The sequence below is a fragment of the Brassica napus genome, chromosome C9 (assembly GCF_020379485.1).
Source record: "Brassica napus cultivar Da-Ae chromosome C9, Da-Ae, whole genome shotgun sequence".
Classification (NCBI taxonomy): Eukaryota; Viridiplantae; Streptophyta; class Magnoliopsida; order Brassicales; family Brassicaceae; genus Brassica; species Brassica napus.
The window spans coordinates 59,764,255-59,788,868 of record NC_063452.1 but is presented as its reverse complement, the minus strand read 5'-3'; the positions used below and the strand labels follow the sequence as shown (position 1 = coordinate 59,788,868).

The 24,614-nt window shown below is 39.0% G+C and overlaps 3 protein-coding genes across 4 annotated transcripts; 2 read left to right on the top strand and 1 right to left on the bottom strand.

Moving 5' to 3' along the window:
- The first annotated feature begins 1,206 nt into the window (after nt 1-1,206).
- On the top strand, nt 1,207-5,481 carry LOC106424588. Its single transcript, XM_048769274.1, has 7 exons — nt 1,207-1,740; nt 1,845-1,931; nt 2,324-2,512; nt 2,589-2,750; nt 2,824-2,877; nt 3,363-3,494; nt 3,580-5,481. Exons 1-7 carry the CDS (start codon nt 1,645-1,647, stop codon nt 3,973-3,975), a joined length of 1,116 nt encoding a protein of 371 aa, XP_048625231.1. The 5' UTR covers nt 1,207-1,644; the 3' UTR covers nt 3,976-5,481.
- BNAC09G44880D lies at nt 5,233-13,806 on the bottom strand. Its single transcript, XM_013865349.3, has 22 exons — nt 12,667-13,806; nt 12,426-12,541; nt 11,897-12,105; nt 11,475-11,594; nt 11,139-11,270; nt 10,918-11,043; nt 10,628-10,683; nt 10,438-10,537; nt 10,219-10,336; nt 9,799-10,008; nt 9,170-9,491; nt 8,976-9,069; nt 8,720-8,828; nt 8,206-8,477; nt 7,852-7,979; nt 7,497-7,731; nt 7,184-7,372; nt 6,806-7,092; nt 6,385-6,601; nt 6,038-6,280; nt 5,771-5,859; nt 5,233-5,672 (listed from the first exon to the last, which is right to left on the bottom strand). The coding sequence occupies exons 1-22, from the start codon at nt 13,506-13,508 to the stop codon at nt 5,525-5,527; spliced, it is 4,362 nt and encodes a 1,453-aa protein (XP_013720803.1). The 5' UTR covers nt 13,509-13,806; the 3' UTR covers nt 5,233-5,524.
- Nucleotides 13,807-15,420: 1,614 nt separating this feature from the next.
- LOC106424634 (clathrin interactor EPSIN 1-like) lies at nt 15,421-24,115 on the top strand. Of its 2 annotated transcripts, XM_048769271.1 has the most exons (12): nt 15,421-15,672; nt 15,795-15,846; nt 16,199-16,278; nt 16,389-16,467; nt 16,545-16,628; nt 16,714-16,859; nt 16,948-17,154; nt 17,340-17,482; nt 17,608-17,798; nt 17,963-18,368; nt 18,687-18,890; nt 23,923-24,115. In XM_048769271.1, exons 1-12 carry the CDS (start codon nt 15,632-15,634, stop codon nt 23,925-23,927), a joined length of 1,638 nt encoding a protein of 545 aa, XP_048625228.1. In that variant the 5' UTR covers nt 15,421-15,631; the 3' UTR covers nt 23,928-24,115. The 2 variants fall into 2 exon arrangements, with proteins under 2 accessions (XP_048625228.1, XP_048625227.1); XM_048769270.1 differs by lacking the exon at nt 23,923-24,115 and having other exon boundaries at nt 18,687-19,083.
- The last annotated feature ends 499 nt before the right edge of the window (nt 24,116-24,614 follow it).

Genomic DNA, 24,614 nt, shown 5'->3' with positions numbered 1-24,614 from the left:
ATAATACACACTTCTTATATTTTAGGTTAATATAATGTTCTCTAGTGTTATATAATTATGGAATAATGTGACACCATTAGATTAAACTATACTTTATATTAGATGCTCTAGAATTCTTTGAAATAGAATTTAGAAGGCATTTAGAGTGCCACCTAGGATTTGAGGTTGTTTTTAATTAATACAAAATTAAGGTTCTAATTTTTCAAATGCTTCTCAATTAATATATAGGAGATAACTAATTCCAATTACTAAACCAATATAGTCCAATGCACTATTGATGCTATTCATAATCACTATGATCTTTTCAGATTACACAAGATTTCTCCCTCTAATTATAATCCGCTATAAATCTACACATAATCCACTATGATCTTTTCATATTACACAAGATTTCTCCCTCTGACTATAATCCACTATCAAATAAACTTTTTTTTTTTTACCCTTGGCCGTGAGATAACTAACTAAGTCTCATATTGGAGAATTAGACAAAAACATGTCTAATTCTAATAGTACGAGGCCTTTTGGGATGGAAACCAAAACTAAATCCATGCGGACCAGCCAATTAGGTCCAAAGTGGACAGTATCGTACTAATCGGATAATATAGAGTTGAACATGAATTTAATAAATCCCAACAATTGGTATCAGAGCGGTTGACGAGAAATCTGCAAAAGACCAATATACCCTTCGAGAGATGAATGGTATCCTATGAGTTAGGACTGAGAGGTGTGTGGCAGAGATCAACTCAAAAGATTCTGGAAGTCAGTTGTGGAGCATGAGATGAATGTGATCCTTAGTTTGAATGGGAGAATGTGAGATAACAAACTAAGTCTCACATTGGATAATTAGCAAAAAGTGTCTAATATATAAAGAGATTTCTAACTCTAATAGTACGAGGTCTTTTGGGATGTAAACCAAAAGTAAATCTATGAGGGCCAGCCAATTAGGCCCAAAGTGGACAATATCGTACTAATCGGATAATATAGAGTTGAACATGGATTTAATAAATCCCAACATTGGCAATCAGAGTTCCTTCTCTTTTGTATGCCTGTTTAAAAATGAACTTCGGTAACTAAACCAAAGGTGTCTTTAAGCAGATCAATATGTATACTAAATTTCCTATAAAAGCAATATATATATATATGTGTGTGTTGGATTTTTGATACTTATGTTGCTGTGTGTCAACAATTAATACAACATACACATTTTTAAAAATAATATGCATATTCAATTTATTATAGATAAGATCTCAGAGTATTAATTATTTTTTATTAAAAAGTTAAAATGGACTAATAAAGAGGGATATGTATTTATTTTAGGTGTATAAAACTCAGGTAAATTATTGAAATTAGTATTAAATAGAATTTTTTTTATGAAAATCCAAATTAGAACATTTAAGTGTGTGATATTTGTATCATAATAAAATATCCATTTGAACCAATGTATAAAAAAAACCCACTGAAACAATATGGAAAATTGAAATTGTGTGTTTATTTATAATGATTATTCATAAAAACCATTAAATAAAATAAAAAAACTTGAAAACCAGGAAGGAACATAGATTTATCACCTTTACTATTATAAATACCTAAATATTTGGAGGTGTATTCAACAAAAAGAAAATATTTGTTCACATTCATATTGATATGAATTTCTTTTTCAAACTCGTCACATTCATATTCATATTCATAGTTTCTCTGGTTCAATCTATAGAAAGTGTCAGAAATGTGAAATCATTTAAGGTAGTTGAAAATAATAATAAGAAATATGTATTTATACACATCCAAGTTTTAAACTGATTTATGTAGATTATTTTCTGGTATTAATTCCAAATATGTTTTTATAGCTAAACGAGAAGATTATATATGATTGTGTGGATATATATAAACAACCGTCATTAAGCCATCCACTACTCAAAAACCATAAAATTCAGGTATTCTTTCCTCAATATTATATGCTTTGTTGAATTTTAAACAATGCTTACTTTATTGATTCAGCGGAGTAAAATTGATGAATGACTGTGTGACTACAATCAATTTTTGTTGTTGCTAACAATCCAATTTTTCTTTGTTACTAGTCTTAGTTTGTTTTTTACCTTTCTCTCATGAATATATATTTATAAAGTAGTTAAACATAAAACTGAAATTATTTATCAACTACTCTTACTACACTTTTGTTAAATTTTGATTTTCTATCTGAGTTTTTTTTTTTAATCAATAAAGGAAAGATGATTTTTTCAAGAAAAAAATATCTTATGTTTGGTATAGTATTAGATAATATATAAATCTCACTTTACATTATATGTAACCATATAATTTGAAATAGATGGAACCATCTTTTTCAAGCTGGAAACTAAAAAAGCAAATAAAAAGTAAAATTGAAAATAGAATAAGCATCAACTGTCCAAATGGAACAGTACCTATACTGAAAAATACAAAAGAATATGTCGCAAATGCTAAGTATTGGGCTGAGAAACACTTCAACCCACTCACAGAAGATAGTCCAGGAACACATGTAAGTCACTGAATGATTTGTGTCATAAATATGTATATCTTGAAAAATCATATGATGTAACTTTCGGAATTTAAAGATTGCTGGAGTTAGATCACAAGATGAAGGTCCTTACCATGGTTTAGCAGCTTGGATGAGTGTGCATGATTTGAATATTAGTAGGGACCAAGCTTCATATGCTAATATATATGTTGGCAGTGGATACAACAAGAAAACTAATTTTATCCAAACCGGTTGGATGGTAAATTAACGTTGATGCATTTTTAATTTAGTTTTATATAGGTTTGCTTAACAAAATATAGTTTGACAAATAGGTAAATCCAAGTTTATTTGATGATGGACGCACCTGGAGTTACGGGTTTTGGAAGGTACATTAGCTGAAACATAAAAAAATAATCATAATTTTTTTAGTTAAAAGAAAATTATGCTAAACCATGGCGTGTTATTAAAATATGATTATTGTATTTTATATACAGTATAAGTGAAACATATAAATATCAATCTTCTGTTTTTAAAGTTGTTTCATTAAAATGTAAAAGGATAGTTAAAAATAAGAACTAAAATAATACGATTTTTTTCTCTTGTTATAAATATAGTTAAAATCTCACATTTTTATAATTTTAAATCTTATTTTTCTAAACAAACCATTTAAAATAATATAAATATGCATAGTAAAATTACATAAAATGTTTTATATTGTATTTTAAAATATAACCATAATTTTGTCTCAGACATATTTTAATACTTATTTAGTTATTCTTTTAGTCTGTATTTGTAATTTTGTCTTTTTGATATACATAAATTTTCAATTTTTATCTAGACTGTACTGATATAATAAACTGAATATTGATAGGGTGCCAATGGAGCAGGATGTTATAATACAATATGTCCTGGTTTTATTCAAGTGTCAACAACTGATCCGTTATCTGTTCCTTTTCCTTATCCCCGGAAAGGAGATAGGGCTGTTAACCCTAGTATTTCACAGGTAGTATTTATACTTTTCTAGTAACATTTTCTTGAACAATATTATACAAACCTAATGTGCATATTGTTTTTATCATTTATTAAAGGATTATGCAACCGGACATTGGTGGACAATACTCATAAGAGCCAATAAAAAGGATATAAATATTGGTTATTGGCCAAAAGAATTATTCGATATTATAGGTCGTAGTGTGGATATGGTTGGAGTCACGGGAGTAGTCCAAACTTCCACTTCTGGTATTAGTCCACCAATGGGCAATGGTCATCTGCCAACTCAAAAGGAAGATGAATCCGCACGTGTTAAAAACCTCCTCATTGTAGACACTAAATATAATTTCATGGCTAGTCGCAAATATAAGCTAGAGAAGCTATTAGACAACAACAAATGTTATGGATTAAAAGATGGAAAGAAACGAATTTTCTTCAAAGAATCTAATTTGTTCACATATGGCGGACCTGGAGGAGATTCTTGTGGAATATAAGCTTATAGAACAGTGTTTTGGCTTTTTAATAAATAATTGAGATTTTATGTTCATGTTTAAGTATTAAAATTTTATTATATCTATTTGATCTATTATTAATGCGGTGTTTTAAAAGTTTATAAAGATTTTATTTCATTAGTTAGGGGGCGGATCTTTGCATCATGTGCATATTTCTATGTTATCAAATCAAAATAATTTATGAAATATGTAGTTTAACGTAGTTTTTTTTATCAAAAATGTAGTTTAATATGAAAAAAATCTTATCAAAATAAACAATGCTATACTTGACGGTCCATACTTGACAAGGATGCATAAATCAGAACCGGTCATGATGTGAAACCAATAAAACATGAGATTTGGGCCAGAGAAGAGTTTAAAAAAGAAGAGTTAATTCTTGTAAGGACCAATAGTTACTGAAAATATTACCTAGTTCTACTGGTAACATATGCATTTGGTAATGAGCTATGGAAGAAATCTGCTCTCTGTCCTAACTCATGCACGTGATGGTTTATCAAGTGAAAGGCATTAATACTCTTCGACTCGGATTTTCTTGGTGAGATCATTCTGTAGTTGGATTGTGATAACTTTAACGACAAGGAATCTTTGTGTCTTTAATTAAGTTAATTTAATTCCACAACCTCTTAATTAAGAGCTCTTGGTGACACCCATTTTAAAAATATGTAAATTTTTAGGGAAAATGACCATGGAGGAACCAATTTGGTCGACTTCATAACGCTATATGTTTAGTCTCATAACGTCGTTGTAATTAGGTCACGGCGGGAGTAATGGTTTACTTGGCTACGTTCCTTCTCTCAAAAGTCAGAAGTCAACTTCTCCAAATTAAAAAAAAAAATTAAGATCCCAAAATCCATTACTTTGTCAATATACACCAAAGAACAATAATTCAAGTGAAGAAGCCTACTCTGAGGCAGAATTTCTTCACTTATGAACTTATTTATTGTTGTATTTTTGAATTTATGGATGAATTTTAATTTTATGAATTTGTATATATAATTGTAGGCTTATAAATTAAAATTTAAAATTTCTTATATGGTCATTATGGACTCCATGGCAGCCCATGAAAATATGGGTGTTAGTGGGTATGGTCCTTAATGGATATGGTTCTTAATAGACATGGTCACTTTATGTACGCAAACAATAAATGGACAAATGGATATGGACTAATGTATATGGACTAATGGACATGGACTCGTCCGGTTTGCAGCTCTAGGCAGAAATAAGAAACACAGTGCCAAGTAGATAGAGAATGGGTTTCTCACTTATTTACATACACAACCTTAAGAATAATCAAAACCAATACGACCATCCATTGGAAACAAAAGAAAAACAAATCCCTCTAATTATAATCTACCATCAAATAAACTTGTTTTCTTTACTTTCTTTGTCCCATGACAGAGTTCCTTCTCTATTGTATCCCTAATTCTATTCACCTATAGAGTAATAGAATTACAACAAGAGAAAGAAAAAAAGCAAACTGGGACAAAGCTTTTTTCAATTGTTCTCATAAAAATTACCTGACAAGACTTTGTCACGACTGCCAAAACAGCTCAAAATCCTTACTGTACAACGAGCGGTCTTGTATCTCCAGGTTTGCTACATGTCTATTTATGAGCTGCGACTGCATTATCTTACACACGACCAGTCCCGCTGGAAATATCCACCATTCACTTTCACCCCTGCATCCCCACCCAAAAACCACACACACATCAAAAACCCAATAGACCGAAACATAAGATTGCCACGAAGTATTACTTTCCATTGTAGTAAAACTTACATGTTTATATTCCACGGCTGAAACGGGATTTTCTTGCTTGCTGATGATTCGCTGTGATAATGAACATATCCGCAGAGAAAAGCAACAAACTGTCACACAACCAAAACTTGTCAGGTAACGTGAGACATTGCAACATCTTCCCATAGAATCAACAGTCATAGTTTCAACTGTTAAAAAATTCATCCTCATGTGACATGAACATGCAGTTCACATTGCATTTTAAAACAAAACAAGTTTTCAACCAAAAAAAAAAAAAAGAGTACTTACCACATTGACCAAGGACATGTAGTTCCACAAAGCGTAAACGCGTGCTAACCCAGCAGAGCGTCTGGGTCCATGACTGAATAAGGCATTGATTCCAGCGGGGAATGGCAAAAGCAAGCCGAGAGGTAATATAAACAAAGCCAACAGTACATCCACCATAGAAATCGAATACAGCTGGAGCAGCGTGAGCAAGACTAGACTAAAATCTCCTAAAAGTAACATCGAAATAACTAAGCCAACCATATCCTGCAGTATCATAGGATATAACAGAGGGAAGAGTTATTGAAAAGTTGGACAGCACAATATAGAAGAAGACATTCATATTATAAGAATTTGGATTGGAGATGTACCTGGTGGCCCACAGGTTTAGTGTTGTGAATTAAGAAAGAGAGAATAAAAAACATGTCTCTCTTCTCTTTGAGACTCGGTAAGCTGTCACCGTCGATTATCCCTGCATAGTTCTTTCTGCGTGTAGCATAATCCTCAGTGTTTGTGTGGTTTTGGTTGTAGAGCATACTCTCTCTTAAACGTGCCGGAGAATTCTCTTTGTGTGCACCCACGCCATAACTAAAAGTCAGAAGAAAAAGACATCATAACTCCGCATAGCTAAAAGGAAGTGCATAACGAACACATGCTGAAGTGTGAGATCACAAAAAAGCCTTAAACTTCTAAAGTGATCATCTGATTTATCTAGATTGCTCAGTTCATAAATTATGTCTATTGTAACTACGAATGAACCCGACGAAAGGATGCAATTTATCATTTATATACCGTGGCTGGATCTCAGTCCATGCTGTTTCACCGACACACTGAGGTGACGTTGGTTCAGAATCCTCAGCAGCATGAATCAAGAGACCATATTGGCAGTAACCACAAGCTGTAGTCTGGAACCAGGCCAGATCAACCCGTATGCCATGTGTTTCTAGAGCGGGGTTCGCATGAGTTTCTAGCCATCTCAGAACAGAATGAAACGTTGATCTCAGACGCCCACGGCGAACAAGGCGTAATTGAGCATTTACACCAGCCACCAGTCTGTACCAAGTAGTCGGAGCAACGAGCTGAGAAAATAAAACAATGACAAAGATCAATAAAACCTCTAAAATGGCTGCTGAAACTGCTTCTCGTTAACTAAGGAAGAAAGGAACCAACCTGATTCATCAGACTAGTAAGAATATTGTCATTTTGAAGTGAGAAAGGAGCCATGTAACTGCCATCACCACCAAACAATATGGGCATTGGAAACCTTTGGTGAAGCCGAGGTGGAAGGTCTGTCCTTTTTTCATCCCCACCAAGGAAGAAATCCAGATATGCAAGCATCAAATCGGAGGTGGCAGCTACCTATATTTAGAAGAAAAAAATATACACTAAAGCTTAAAACAACAAATCCTTGTAAAACGAATCAGATACTCTGAAACTATGTAGTCCATTGAGTGATTATGAGATTAAATCATCAAGAAATCACCTTCAGACCCTCGTATAAAGCCCGGGAGCGACAGGAGCGTAAACAGGAATGATCATATTCTGAACGTACAAACTCACGCAATTTTTGCAATTTTAACTTCCGCCGCCATTGCTGCCAAGACCACGCAAGCGGATATGCAACCACTGAAAGAATACTATATATTGCACCTTCCCACCACTGATATGCAGCTATAGAGTTGATTTCGTCCACAAACGTGTTAAATGCAGCCTCATATCTAAAGATTCCAAAATCATATGAGGACATTTCAGAGCCCAGACAACTTGTTAGATAACTATAGAAAAAACAATGAGACACAATTCCAATCAGCTTGGAGATAAAACAAGAAACAACTAACACTATCTCTTTTATTTCTTCCGGGGGAATATGCGAGAGATGCCATGGCTCACTGAATGTATTAGGACCCATAAAATACATTCTATGCACATGACTCTGCGATTGCTCTGCTCTATTTGTTTCCAAGACCTAAAAAAAGAAATAACATTATATACAACATAACATTGTAAAGTCTGTAATATAAGGAGAATTTGGCAGGTTATTTCACTCAGTCATGTATGCTAGCCATACACTAGTTGCATTTGGAGTGACAAATCAGAAAATACATACATCATTCTTCATTTGCTTCGCAGAAAGTAAAGACAAATAAACAGTTTTTGGATCTAATGTTACAAGACAAAGAAAATCATCTAACCTCATTTAGTGATTCAAGGAAAGGGAAGGAATGATCAATTTGAGAGCCATGATGTGTGGGAGCTGGGCCAGGTAAATCATCAACTCCAACAAATTTCATTCTTGCAACACTAAGTACAAGTGCTAAGAGGATGAGGAGACCCATCAGAAGAAGACCAAACAACCAAGGCCCACCAAATGTGTAAATTAACTCCTCCAGAGCGGTGTAACAGTGTGGCATATGATACCTTTCCGATATGCATCGATATGGACATGGTGTCTCAGAAACACCACCTGTTATTAAGCATAGAAGATTCCAAGGTTTATACTTGATACAGGTAAATGAATAATAATAAAACAAGATCATAGCCAACTTAAACAAACAGTTCTTTATGAACCACACGTATATTCATTATCGAGGGAAAATACAGATTTCGGGTTGGCAACTGAACCCGAAACAAAACTTGTCAACGAGGAAATTTATAGCACAAATATAATACACAAGAGCTCAAGATATATGCGAATGCTATTTGTACCTCGAACTGGAACATAGACAGCACGAGTTGGAAGCTCATCAACGGGACAAGGACGGCAAAGAGTCGTGTCAGATCCAGTAACATTCTTGAATGTACCAGATGGACACTCCTGAAGAAAAGTAGGAATTGGGAATCTAACGAGCTTAGATAAACTACAATAACAACTCAATCGTGATAAGCGAACAAAAGGCAAATAGAAAATTTCCACCCATGATATTATGTAGCAGCAGAAAACGTTGAACTAAGTTTTCCTAACCTTGCAAAATATACCGTGGAGTCCTTTTGGACAAGGCCTTCCAGTTACTGTGCCATTTTTGCCAGAAAATTCATCATCTAATGCCGCTCCCCCCCTACAATTACAAAGAGAAACAATGTTAGTGGGACATGCTGGAAAATAATATCAAACAATAGCAAAGAAATGGGAAATGCACAGGTATTTAAAGGCCAGACCGTGCATGGATTATCCCTTTCACACTAGCAATAGGCTGGTATATGTCTCCAGTGGGAATGTTAGACCAATGAAAATGAATCCTCCCACCTCCGCCACCACCACCACCAACAGGACTGCCTGACCCACCGCCAGTTGAGAGAAGAGACGACTCTCCCAGAATAAGATAACGCAGAAACAAAAGAACTGTTCCACCAGAACCACCACCAGGTGCTACAACAGAACCATTTTCATCTCTGCTCAAACGTTTGACACTTTCTCCATCAGCCTTGATTGAGCCTTCAAGTGATAATCCAGATAGAGGCTGCTCCCGTGAACCAATCACTGACCAGATTCAAACGAAAGAAAAGAACAGGTTAAACAGTATTATCTTGAAAGAAATAAGCTTTCATGGCAATCACAGCATGCACAGTAGTGTATTGGCTAAACGATGACAAGGTCCTATAATGTTAACAGGCTATAAATTATAAACTTATCATAATAAAAGAAATAGAATTAGTCAAATATTTGGCACACGTACGAATAATCAGTAGTCTACATCATACACTCTATATCAAGTCCTATGAAGACACAACCTAATCTCGTGTTAAATAGAACTCCAGAATCATCAAAAACTCTTGACATTTCATACCTACAATACCACCACCAGCAGATGAATAATCCGGGCTATAATCACCGCTTCCACTGCCAAGCTCACAAGGGAGATCTGCATCTCCATACGTAATTCCACCTTCAACACAGCTGTTATTGTAACATACACGGCCCCCTTTACCGCCATGCCCACCACCACTACCAATGCCATTTCCAAGCAATTTACCTTCACCTACACCACCTCTACAACCTGTGACACACACAAAACAATTGCATATTTATGATGCTAAGAAATACAATACAAAAACATAAGAACATCTCTTCTTTCTCCCTATGCAAAATGCGTAGTAGCGCCTTAAACTTATAGTGGGGGAGAAAGCCAAGGACATGCCCATACGAAATGTATAAGTAGAATGCGCGATCAAAACAAAATCCAAAAAGAAAATAGCTTATTGTTTACCCATTCCACTAGCACTAATCTCTCCAGAGGATTCAAGGGTTACTGTTTTTGCACGGTGGAAATGAACTACTGATCCTTTGATGAAACCTTCGACGATAATATCCTCAACTCGGCATATCTAGAAAGAAAGAAAAGTTATCAGAATTTCCATGCTGAAAGAAAGAAAAGATATCAGAATTTTCATGCCAGAGCATGCTGGTTTAAGTACGGCAGAAGTACCTGTAGAGTGAAGGACAGAGACGAATTGACATTGCAATCCTCTGGAGGATTCAGTAGTTCATAGGGGCAATCTTGCCGATCACAATATAGCTTTGGTGTACTGCAAAGGATGTGAACTCGATTAGTGTTAGCTGATTTTATCTCAGAAGAATATGGAATTAAAAAATGTGGCATTTTCCTTCACACTTACACAGCATCTCGGGATGCATTCTGCAGAGGACCACGCAAAATAGATCCAGGCCCAACCTTCAATTTCCAGGGGAAAAAAGAAAGAAGTTGTTATCTTCTGGACGGACAAATCAAGTACCTTTCTATATCTATTATTTAAAAGCCAATATGGCCGTTAAAGGAGACCGATTGTCAAATTATGCTAGTTTTATCACATTTTCGTAGCTATAAACACCAACTATCTTTGCATCTGCACAAAATAGTCATAGAATGCAGGAATGTCACTAAAACAAACAGACGGAAACCTCTTACATAAATCCGGTAAAACAGTGACAAAACAAGCCGCTGTGCTTCAATTGAATCCCCTGGTCCAGTTAGATTCAAGAGACCTTGTCCATGGACAAAAAGATTTGCATTTGAGCGAATCACAGATGATTCCTATATTTAGAATGAGAGGTCATACAAACAAATTAGATGCAACGGCATGTAATAAAGTTACTAGGAGGAAAACAATGACATGAATTTGTGAGTACCCTAAGAACGAATAAATTGCTAGCCTCAAGTGTGGAAGTCGAAACAGTTGTATCTCCCCCTCCTCCATCTATATGCAATTCTGAATTCCACATCAAGAACATCTTGACAGACATACTTAATGCCCCATAAACCTGGTCGTACCAATAAACACAAAGCATGACGAACAAATTTACATGAATACCAAAATAAAATCTAGGATATGCAGAATGGCCAGGCCAAGTAAACCAAGAATGAAAGACATATTAACAAAACAGAATTATACATATCTAGCTCAAACAGACACAATGTTGTTGCATCCGAATTTCGGAAAAGGTGGAGAACAAGATAAGACTGACCTTGATAATGGAATCACTCATTAAGAGTTCTTCGGCCAGTAACTCAAATACTGATGTGCCATAATGAGACAATCCGAAGCTCAAAACACCACCACACAACAAACTAATTTGTCCTTGAACCTACATAATGAATTCTGCTTGAGTACTACATCTTTAAGAATTGGGTTAGCGGTAATGGCATAAGCCAAAGCAAAATAATATGCTGAGATGTGGAAAATTCACTGAAAACCTAAATATGCATATACAGAAGCAACAAAAAAATGTAGAGGAGAAAAAAAAAATGTAGAGAATAGACAAATGAGTTGCAGAAAAAAAAATCATTTTTATATGAGATAACAAATAGTCCTAGCATCAAAACTGCAAAAGTTGATCAAACAGTTGGCCTACAAAGCCCATGTACTGGAAATTCATTTTCTAAATACCTGGACACGACTCCATAGCAGAGGACAAGTTGCTCGCGCTTTGTCCTGAATATAAATATTGGTCCAACGAGGCTGGAAGGGGAATTCTAAGAGAAGCGTATAAGTGTCTGTCGTCAGATTGTAGTTGCTAACGAAAAGACTTCGGGGAACAGCATCGTATAGGGTGCCAGCAGCACCTGAGTTATCTGGACACCCGATACTGTATCCGCCTGCATGTAGGAGAATGAAATTAGTTTACATGATTGAAGATGTTAAGAAAGTATGTATTAAAATAACTCACTCAAAACATAAATAAAAACTATAAGAATATACAATATGTGCAGATGTTAGCAAAGTAACCAAGTAAAATCAGAATGAAGAATTTTGCTGTGATAATTAATCAGCTGAGAGAATGGAATTATGTCATTGAATTTAAGGGTTCATACTTTAATACCCGATCAATTTCGCAAGAGTTACAAGTTCTGGAAGTGTGGATATTATTACGAGGTCCAGAAAGAAACAGTGGCCCTCTTAAGGAAGAGAAACTAACCATGCACAAAGATCTTTGGGTCATCATGCCTACTAAAAATATCGACAGATACTCTTCCACCACCCCCACCACCGTAGCCACTCCCACCACATGCACTAATCTTTCCGATTCCAGTCCTGCATTTATGATAAAAGCAAAGCATAAGATGATAGCTGAGATCAATTTACCAAGAAACACTTAAAATCCGTGTAAATCAAAGCAACAGCTAGTAAAAGAGAGACTGGAAACTAGATCTCATTACATCTTATATGCCGTGATGAAGATGCTGCCACCAGACCCACCACCGCCTTTGGCTCCTCCATAACCTCCCTCTGCCAAAAGACTCCCATTAACATCCAAAAACTGCGTAATATTCATTTTCACTCTCCCTCCACCCCCTCCTCCATAATCAATCTCCCTGCTCGTCGACCCTCCTTTACTACCATAGCTCCACGGCTTACTCAGAGTCGACCACGAGTACGCATCACCTCCCCACACATCCTCCGGAAGCTTCCTAGTGTCAGTCAAACAGCAAGCCCCTCTACCACCATGCCCACCACCAGCCCCATCAATCCCCTGCGGCGTCCCGCTAGTCTGCGACGGAGGGCTCCCAGCTAAACCCGTCGTGTTCACTGCCGATCCACCGGCAAAGCTAGCGTTACCAGCCGAAAGCTCAAACGTCCCGGCGACGATCGTAGACGCCGCGCCTAGAGAGAAGTTCCCAGAGACGTTGATAGCTATGGAGCATCCGGGGATCGCGCAGTGAAACTTAACACCAGGTAAGATGATGAAATTGCCCTTCCCAGCTATATACACATCTTTAGTAAGATTCAAATCAGCTACGATCTTACAAGTAGTATCCAAAAGCCCGACGCCGCCTAGATCGTCGGTGCAAGATACCGAGGGTCCGTGCGGAGGCGGCGGTGGCGGAGCTGGCGGGGAGTAATCCTGGTGGAAAAGCAGCGACTCCGAATCCGGATCCAAACCCGAGTTAAAACCCGAATTAGGCTCCACGATGGCGAATCGATAGCTTGAGCTAGGGTTTACGGCGAAAACCGCAACCGATACGAAGAAGAAGAAGACGATGAATTGAAATCGAGCCATCCTATAGTATCAAGAGTCATCACGGACGAAGTCCAACCCTAATTGGGGTCATTGAGCTTAGCTGGAGTTGACGAAATTGAAAACGCAGAGACTCGATTAAACTATTCAACACACGCACACGCACGACTTTATGCATACATCAGCATACACATATAGGTGTGTGCATGTAGATGTATGATCGTCTTGCAGAAGAAGATTTGAGGAAAAGCGGATAAACCCCCGCAGCGAAAATGGATTCTTAGAGAGAGAGAGAAGTGTTGCTTTTTCCTTTCTCGGAAGTGAGAGAGAGCTTCCAAGGAGAAGGAAACAGGTTGGAACGGAGAGTAGTTACGATCTGGTGCGTGCGGCTTCACCGTAACCGCGAAGATATCAGCTAAAATCTTTCTTTTGGTTATAACGAATCGTATTGCGACACGTCATTCTCAGATTAGTCTGTATCGTGGTTTACATGCAAGTGGAAGTGTCAGCTGAATCTTAATTTGTTATTTGTCCAATCAATATATGACACATGTCATTTTTACGTTTTAATTACTAGCTTTGCTGTTCCATGGGTTAATAATGGCTGGTCTTTAAAAAAATAATTAAACCGAACGTCAGGAGCATATACGTTCGGACATTAAACGGTGTTTAATTGGGCTTGATGGGCCCTGTTTCCGAACACGTGCCCACTCTGAGTGTGAGGTGTTCAATTTTCAGAAACAGGAAGGAAAGGCGTGTAAAAACAAACATTAACAAATCTGGCTGGCCCAATAGAAAACTAGCAGCATTATCATTATCAATTTTTTTATTTATCAAACCAATCCAAATTTTTAAGTTCTCCATCATATTATATCCACTACTTGAAATGAAAAAAATAATAATATATATATCTTTAATTACATGATTCAGCCGAAATGATAAGTTATTGGTGTGTATGCTTAAACAATCTACAGCTTCAGAATATACGTAGGATACAATTATATAAACTTAACCATCGTGTTGAGGATATATATTATCGGGAGTCATGGGCAATGGCTTGTGGACTTTTTGTTCAAAGTACAAGATTGTGGTCAACAAAAAATAATTAGAAATAATGGCATGCATGATGTAACATGATATTATGTGGTTTATTTTATTCGTATCAGAATTTAAACAAATGCAATTTGACTTGCATATGACTCATCACGCCGAGTTCCTCACCGAGGGGAAGAGTGGTTTTTCCGTTACCACCCGCAAACGCAGCTTTTGCGGTTGGTAGCGGTTGTTAGCGGTTCGCAACAATCATTCAAACCGTTCTAAACCGCTTTAAACCGTTTCAAACCTTGTAAATCTAAAAGCTGGCTCCAGCTAACGTTTGCGGTCGCGGACGGTTGCAGGAGGATAATTTTTTTTTCTTTTTCTAAAACAATATAAATACAAAAATAAAAAAATTCAATAAATTTTTTAAAATTGAAATTATAAAAATACTAAAATATATCTATCATTTTTAATTAATATTATAAATTTTTATAATAAAAATAAATTTAATAAATTTAAAATTTTGAAATATAACTTCCTAAACATAAATATTATATTTATTATAATTTTATGAATTTTGATATTTTTTATAATTATATTAAATATAAATATTGTTAATTTATTATTTAACTGTTACTGTATTTTGTAGTTAACCAATCATAAGTATCCCGTAAACGCATCAATTTTTAACCGCATTACCAGTCATACAAATCTCTTAAAACCGCTAAAAACCACAACCACCCGCACGTGCAAACTCCCGCAACTGCAACAGAAACAGTAACCGCTGCGTTTGAACGAGTCAGATGTTAACTCTGTCTTTGTCTTTGGTATAGTCATTTGTTAGCAACAGCCCTATCGTAGAGTGTCATTAGCTTAACCTTATGTGAACCAATATCAAACCGGTCGACTCACCCAGGTGTTATTTGACGCCTAAAAATTGCGCGAAAAAAAGTAGATTTTTGTTAGGTGCTTACTTCTTATTTTTTATTCTTTCTTTGCATTTGTCAAAAGAAAAAGAAAAAAAAAACTCGCCACCCCTGGCCCTGATCAGATCTACACTTCCTCCTCCCACCAGAAATTTTCCGGAGTTCGTTCCTTTGCTCATACCATTTTCGCGAATTCAAAAAATGGATTTCATGAAGGTCTTCGATCAAACGGTTCGAGAGATGTGGGTTTGCCCCTCCTTTCTATCTATTTTTCATTCGATTTCGATAGATATTAGATTGTGTTTCGATTCAAATCTGGTAGATCACTGGTTGATGATATCTTCGATTGATTTTTCACTTACAGAAAGAGGGAGGTGAATCTGAAAGTTTTGCAGGTTCCAGAGATGGAGCAAAAGGTGATTTCTTTTTAATCCTTTCTACTATGTGCAAACAGTGTCTCTATATTGCTCGGCTAATTGATATGCGAAATGATTGAGTATTGAATGTGTTCGGATGCTGAATAATGGGTTCTTAGTTGATATATTAGATCCATCTTCAGGACTATGAAGTCTAGGGTTCGAGTCCAAGGAATTACAAGTTAAGCTTGAGAGTTGATGTTTCAACTAATAACGTTTACAGAGTCCAATGTGTTGGTAACTTAGTATCCTAGTTTCCAATATTGTCTGTGTAAATTGTAATCATCGTATTCAGTTTATTCATCTCTAGTCTTTATATTGTTTATTAACAAATGGCTATGTTTAAGTACAGGTATTAGATGCTACTGACAATGAGCCTTGGGGTCCGCATGGTACTGCTTTGGCAGAGATTGCACAAGCCACTAAGAAATTGTAATCTCTGGATTCTTTTTCTTTTCTTTTTTTTTTTTTACATTTCATTAAACTTGGAAATGATTTTGATTATATGTTGCCTTCCTTGTACATTTGCTATATGTTTTTAGCTCGGAGTGCCAGATGGTTATGGGTGTTTTGTGGACTAGACTGACTGAGAGGGGAAAGGATTGGCGATATGTGTATAAGGTGAGAATCTTCTTGATATGTCCCTGTAATATTTGGAAGTTACAGTTTATGATTCGATTTTTTTTTTCTTCTTCCAGGCGCTGGCTGTTATTGATTATCTGATTTCAAATGGGTCAGAACGAGCAGTTGATGAGATTATTGAGCATACGTACCAAATATCTGTCAGTATATCTCTCTTACATATTGATAGGCCGTTTCGTTTTTTTTACTGACATCATCTTTGTTTGTGATTTGTCATCCATGTAGTCACTCTCGAGTTTTGAGTATGTTGAACCGAATGGAAAAGATGTGGGAATCAATGTGAGAAAGAAGGCGGAGAACATAGTTGCCCTCTTGAATAATAAGGAGAAAATCTCAGAGATCAGAGACAAAGCAACAATCAATCGTAACAAGTTAGTTTCTATACAAGTGAATATAACTAATTTGCCTGTTCTTCTTTACGCGTTGTCGCATTTAATCGGTTTTGCTGCCTCGAATTAGGTATGTTGGCCTCTCATCAACAGGAATATCATATAAGTCTGGTTCAGCTTCGTTTGGTGGTAGTTTTCAAAGTGGTTCAAGCAGTTATGATAGGGATTCCAGAGGAAAAGACAAGGACGACTACGAGTCTTTTCAAAAGTCAAGGCGCGGTGTTAAAAGCGAAGAGCGAAGCTACACTTCGAAGAAAAGCTTTTCACGGTATGACAGGTTTTGTCTCAGCCCCCATTGACATGCTGTTGTTATTGACTTATTGATTTTGGGTGTATCTTCAACGTGAGAGTTTTCTCAGTTGATGATGCTCGTATGCTTTTTCTTTGTTTTGTTTTTGACTCATTTTGTGTGAACAAATTAAATTGCATTCTTGCTCAGTCGGTTCAATCATTGATGTGCAGTACGGACCATGATAATCTATCCAGTGGAAAAAAGTCACCCGACTCTGGAAAACATAGTTCCATACCTTCACATGCATCTGCAGCTCCTTCAAACAACGATGATGATTTTGATGACTTTGATCCACGTGGAACTTCGAGTAATAGTATGTTACTTTCAACGATGGCTGAACTTGCTGAATGTTTATTTTTAAATGAGTAAAATTTGGTTTTGTGTGTGTACATTTTTTGTATGTCCATGTCTTATATGTATGGTTTTTCTTTTCTGCAGAGCCTTCCACAGGTAGTGCCAACCAAGTGGACCTTTTTGGAGCAGATCTGATTGGTGACTTCTTGGATTCTGGGCCAACTGAAACATCTTCCACCAACAATAATGGGAAGTTTCAAGAGGCGGACTTGTTTGCTGATGCATCTTTTGTATCAGCCTCCAGTCCAGGAACAGACTTTGGGTCGCAGACACAGGTGTGTGACTTCTTTCTTCCAAGCTAGTATACAGCTTTTAACATTAAAATTTCCCCGATTAAAAGCCCATTCATATGATGCAACTCGAGCTGCTCATTACACTTTACAATGACTTGTCCTGTTGAATCATAGGCTCATATCCTTCCTCATGTTTGTTTCTGCAGAAAGAAGTTGACCTTTTCTCTGTATCTGAAACTTCTGGCACGGTTTCTTCAGCTCCTCCGACGGTTGATCTTTTTGCATCTCCTGAAACAGTTGCACGCCCAGAAGCCAAGATTCCTAAACCTGAGCCGATGACCACTCCAAGCATTGTTGACCCATTTGCTGCAGTTCCTATGGAAAATTTTGATGGAACTGATCCTTTTGGCGCCTTCACTTCTCACTCGGCTCCAGTCTCTACAGGTCCACAGGCTCCAGTTCTACATGGGAGTGCAACAACCACCACAAGCCCAATGTCTCTGGCAAACTCAAAGCCACAGCAGTTGCAAAAGAAGGATCCTTTCCAAGTGAAATCTGGAATCTGGGCAGATTCGCTGAGCCGTGGACTAATTGATCTCAACATAACTGCTCGTAAGTCAAAACTTTCTCTTAACTTTTTCTTGTGGACTTTTGCTGTGCACTAGTATATGATAGATAACTAAAAAATTGTAGTTTATTTTCTCATGAACCGAATCTGTTGCAGATCAAACCCACACGGCATAGTTGATGAATTACATCCCTAATTAATGAATTATGAATATATATATATATATATATATACATCTTATGAGTCGAAATACTTAGCCCACATGAGCTCCAATAACATGTAGCTTGACTTACCAATGCGTCAGTAAATTATAGGGCTTTTTGCTTTCAGAGTACCTGCTAATTTATTCTCCATGTAACCAGCTAAAAAGGCTTCTCTTGCGGATGTGGGCGTTGTGGGAGGCCTGAGCAATGAAGAAGGGAACAAGGCATCTGCTGCTGCGTACTACTCAGGGTGGTCCATGGGTGCAGGATCCGGGCTAGGTAAAACGGGACTCTACAGTGCACAGCAGCAGCAGCAACAACAACAAACACCTGAAATGTCAGATGATTTCTTCTCTGTCACAGGCTGAGTCACACTCGCCAACCTTATCACAAAAGCATATTCATTAGATATGCTTTGCTTTATGCTTTTGCTTTATGCTTTCTAATCATCATTGACAGGTCATTGTTTGGACCGTTAGTGTGACCATCGAACTTTAGTATTTGTACTCTTCCCCTGCATTTGCAGAAGTTTTTAATCAAGAAATATTTCATCTCATAAACCTCTAAAACTCTCTGCTCTATTTCATCAAGGATCTAGTACCTTCGAGGTGATTCTTCTTCCTCAGTAATCTCCTTCTAGGCTAGCTTCACCATTCCTAGAGTTATCGGTTAACTCCTAGTTTGGATCTATCTCTCACACACCTTCACACTGTCTCATTGGTATCAGAGCACTCGATCCTCGGCGCAGCAATGGTGGAAACTCGTCTCCAAGAACGCTCCTTGACTGAACACGTCGATGAGATCCGGTCACTCCACGAAGTCTTGGCTGCTGAGGTCAAATCTCAGAACGACTCTCTCAACGCTCGCTTCGACAGGCTTGAAGCAATGATGTTCAACGGTAATCATCTTCAAGCACCTGGAAAAGCTCCGATGGACCCCGGACCTTCCCACCCACCAACACCCATCAACCACACCCCTTCCCACCCACCAACACCCATCAACCACACCCCTTCCCGCCCACCAGACCCTCCAGATCTGAACGGTTACCCACGCCGCGGAGATCTGACTGACTACCACCAACAAGGCAACTACGGTCGCCTCACCTCACGTCTCTCGAAGATTATCTTCCCCGCTTTTGACGGTACGGAGCTACGTGACTGGTTGTCCAAATGTGAGCAGTTCTTCGATATCGACGGGACTCCCCCGGAGCTCAAAGTCCGATTGGCTGCGATGCACCTCACCGGCAAGGCCACTAAATGGCACCACAACTACATGAGCACTCGGTATGGCTTGTTCCCCTCTTGGACAGAATATATTGTTGAGATCTCTGCTCGTTTTAGCAAGTTGTTCGATGATCCTCTCGCTGAGCTCGTTGCGCTCAAACAAGGATCTGACTCAGTAATCACATTCCTCGATAAGTTCGAGACTGCTCGGATGAGATTGGTGCTACCTGAAGCTCACGCTCTCAGCATCTTTTTAGCCAACATGAACCCCCACCTTTCCCTACACACCAGACAGTTTGAAGTTACCTCTATAGCAAGCGCTGCTAAGATAGCTTCCCTCCATGAATCGTCCCTGTCCCACATACCACAAAAAACCCGAGCTCCCTTCAATCCATATCAACGCCCTTTCCACAAAAACACCCCACCCACAACCCCCAACGAAGCCACAGATACCCAAAAACCAAACTTTATCCCTCGAAACAACCCTGATAAACCTCCAAGGAAATACTCCTACCAAGAAATGCAGGATAGACGCTCAAAAGGCCTCTGCATGTTCTGTGATGAACCTTTCACCCCAGGCCATCAACTCAAACATAAACACTCTCAAATTTATGTTATGGAGTGTGACGATGTTGACTACACTTCTGATGACAACTCATCTGATACCGAGCAACACGCAACAGCATTGGTTGCTGCTGCAATCAATAACCAACCTGATGAAGCTCCGGTGCTTTCCATCAACGCCATTAACGGCTCCACTTCATACAACTGCATGCGCTTGGTAGGTCACTACGGCCAGCACAAGCTACACATATTGGTGGACCCGGGAAGCACCCATAACTTCCTCGATATCAACATCGCAAGTCAACTTGGTTGTCAGCTGGAATCCACTAAACCAATGTCTGTAAAGGCTGCCACTGGTGACACCCTACTCACCAACTACAAGTGTTCCGCCTTCACCTGGAAAGTACAAGGCTCCTCATTCACTACAGAGATCAGAACAGTCCCACTGGATTGCTGCGACTTTGTCTTAGGGGTTCAATGGCTCTGCACGTTGGGTCCTATACTATGGGACTTCCTCAACCTCAGAATGGAATTCTCACTCTTTGGCACTAAACACGTACTTCGTGGAGTGGTCAAAACAGGTGGAAAGGTGATCAAGGGCTCTAGCTTAAACAAGCTTATGATACAGGAACCTCAAATTGCCTTAATACAGCTGCGTGAGATAGATAGCAACCAGGAGGATCACTATGACCTCAACCCTGCTATGTTATTCTCCCACATCTCAGCCTCAGCAACCACAAATGCTGATGATCCAGACTTTCAACAGATGCTCACGGCTTTCTCTGATATCTTTCAAGAGCCGTCATCACTACCACCTTTCCGTGAAGGGTTTGATCATCAGATTCCTGTGCTCACCGGTTCCAACCCAGTCAACTTGCGTCCTTACCGATATTCGTCGTTGCAAAAGGACACAATTGACACGATGATAAAGGACATGCTCACACAAGGAATCATTCAACCCAGCTCTAGTCCCTACGCATCTCCAATTGTCCTTGTCAAAAAGAAAGACGGCACATGGAGACTATGCGTCGACTATAGGGGCCTCAACAAGCAGACTATTAAGGATAAATACCCCATTCCTCTGCTCGAAGACCTCTTGGATGAGCTCGGAGGCGCTAAGTATTTCTCCAAGCTAGACTTGCGCGCAGGTTTTCATCAACTCCGTATGTCAGAGGATGATGTCTACAAAACAGCTTTCAAAACCCACAACGGTCACTACGAATATCTGGTAATGCCGTTCGGCCTTACAAATGCGCCATGTACCTTCCAAAGCCTGATGAACCACATCTTCCAGCACGTTTCTCGGAAGTTTGTACTCGTCTTCTTCGACGATATACTTGTCTATAGCAAGACTTGGGAGGATCATTTGCGCCACCTGAATAAAGTCTTCAACATCCTACGACAGCAACAACTTTATCTCAAGCTTTCAAAGTGCACTTTCGGGGCTACTTTGATAGAATACTTGGGACATTTCATCTCGGCAGAGGGTGTAAGCACAGATCCTAAGAAGATTGAAGCTATACGTAACTGGCCAATCCCTACGACACAGAAGCAACTTCGGAGCTTCTTGGGATTGGCAAATTACTACCGACGTTTCATCAAGGGATACAGCTCCATCGCACGTCCCCTCAGCCAACTTCTAAAGAAAGATGGGTTCTCTTGGTTCCATGATGCTACTGATGCTTTCAACTGCCTCAAAGCAGCGCTAAGCTCTACTCCGGTACTGGCCCTCCCAAACTTTGATGAGCCTTTCATAGTAGAGACAGATGCTTCAAACACAGGCATAGGTGCTGTCCTTATGCAAGGAAAACACCCTATATGCTTCATCAGCCGTGCCCTCGGACCACGACATCAGAACCTCTCCGTCTATGAAAAAGAATTGATGGCAGTAGTGCACGCAGTTCAAACATGGCATGCCTACCTCGCTCACCGTCCTTTCATCATCAACACGGATCAAAGGAGCCTTAAATACCTCATGGAGCAAAAGATCACCACACCTTTCCAACATATGTGGATCTCTAAGCTCATGGGGTATAACTTTGAAATCTGCTACAAGCAGGGTAAAGACAACGTTGTCGCCGATGCACTTTCTCGAGTCTCTGGTTCTGAACTACTAAGCATGGTTCTTTCTCAAGATCACTCTGGATTCTACGACTCCTTGAAACTACTGTGGGAAACTGACCCTCACTTGAGAAGCATCATCGCAGACCTCCAAGCAAACAAGGCTTCTCACTCTCAGTTCACATTTACAAATGGAGAGCTACGCAGAAAAGGCAAACTGGTAGTGGGGAAAGACACTGACGTGAGGCTACACATACTCAACTGGCTTCACGACTCAGCTCTTGGCGGTCACTCTGGTAGAGACGCCACCTTGCATCGCATCAAATCTCTGTTCTACTGGCCAAAAATGAATTTGGAAGTTCAGAACTACATACGCAACTGCTCTATTTGTTAGAAGAACAAGTATGATAATGCAGCTAAGCCAGGCCTTCTACAACCTCTACCCATCCCTGATGGCATCTGGGAATCTATCAGCCTCGACTTCATAGAGGGCCTCCCTACCTCTCATGGGAAAAGCTGCATCCTGGTAGTCATCGACCGCTTGAGCAAAAACGCTCACTTCATCGCCATATCCCACCCTTACACGGCTTTAACTGTGGCACAAGCCTACCTTGACAACATCTTCAAGCTTCATGGAATGCCCAAAGACGTGATAAGCGACAGAGACCCTACATTTCTCAGTGAGGTATGGAAAGAAATCTTCAGGGTTCACGGGGTCGATCTCAAACGCTCCACCGCCTACCACCCTCAGACAGACGGACAAACTGAGGTGACAAACAAGACGTTGGAAACCTATCTGCGCTGTATGACTGCAGAAACACCAACTTCGTGGAGCAAATGGCTGGGATTAGCTGAGTGGTGGTACAATACAACCTTTCACTCTGCCATACGCTCTACACCTTATGAGATAATCTATGGCCAACCCCCTCCCCTTCATCTCCCATACCTCCCCGGTGAAAGCTCATCCTCTGTTGTGGATCGCAGCCTACAAAAGCGGGAAGAAGTGATCAACATGCTTAAGTTTCACCTCCTCCGCGCTCAAAACAGAATGAAACAATATGCTGATGCTCACCGTTCTCCCCGTGAGTTCAAGATCGGTGATCATGTCTATCTGAAGCTGCAGCCATACCGCCAGCATACCCTCAAGAACCGGAAAATCCCACATAAGCTATCACCACGCTTCTATGGCCCTTTCCGCGTGGTTGACCGCATAGGCCTCGTAGCTTACAAGTTGTTGCTACCTCCAGAGGCGGCTATACATGACACCTTTCATGTCAGTCAACTAAAGCTCTGTCCTAACCCACCAACCTTATCCCCCGCTGTTCCGCAATACTGGCTTGACTTCGGGATATCCAAAGAACCTGAAGCCATTTTGGAGACGAAGACAGTTAAGCGCCAGAACACAGCTGCAACAAAGGTTTTGGTTCAATGGAAAGGAGAGACACCTGCAACAGCAACTTGGGAGTTCTTCAGTGACTTCAACGCCAAGTATCCTTTATTCAATCCTTGAGGACAAGGTTGCTCTGAAGGAGGGAGTATTGTCACAGGCTGAGTCACACTCGCCAACCTTATCACAAAAGCATATTCATTAGATATGCTTTGCTTTATGCTTTTGCTTTATGCTTTCTAATCATCATTGACAGGTCATTGTTTGGACCGTTAGTGTGACCATCGAACTTTAGTATTTGTACTCTTCCCCTGCATTTGCAGAAGTTTTTAATCAAGAAATATTTCATCTCATAAACCTCTAAAACTCTCTGCTCTATTTCATCAAGGATCTAGTACCTTCGAGGTGATTCTTCTTCCTCAGTAATCTCCTTCTAGGCTAGCTTCACCATTCCTAGAGTTATCGGTTAACTCCTAGTTTGGATCTATCTCTCACACACCTTCACACTGTCTCATTCTCCAGCCTCAGTAACCAAAGGTACCACCGATCCGGAGGCTTTAAGCAGTGAATTGCATCAGATGGAAAAAAGCATATCAGGCTTGATTCTACATTCATACTGGAAAAATACCTCTGTTTTATTATATTGGGTTTGTTGTTCTTACACCTTGATGCCATTGTTGCTGTGACCATTACTTTGGGTCTAAAATGAGAGAATCTTAATGGTTTCTGAGAAGAGAGTATCATCACCTGTCGTTAAGTTTTGTTTCGGTGATGGAACAAAGTATATGTATCTCGTCCGGGCCTTACAGAGAATTCATTGGCATATTTGTCCATACATTTTTCCTTTCGTTT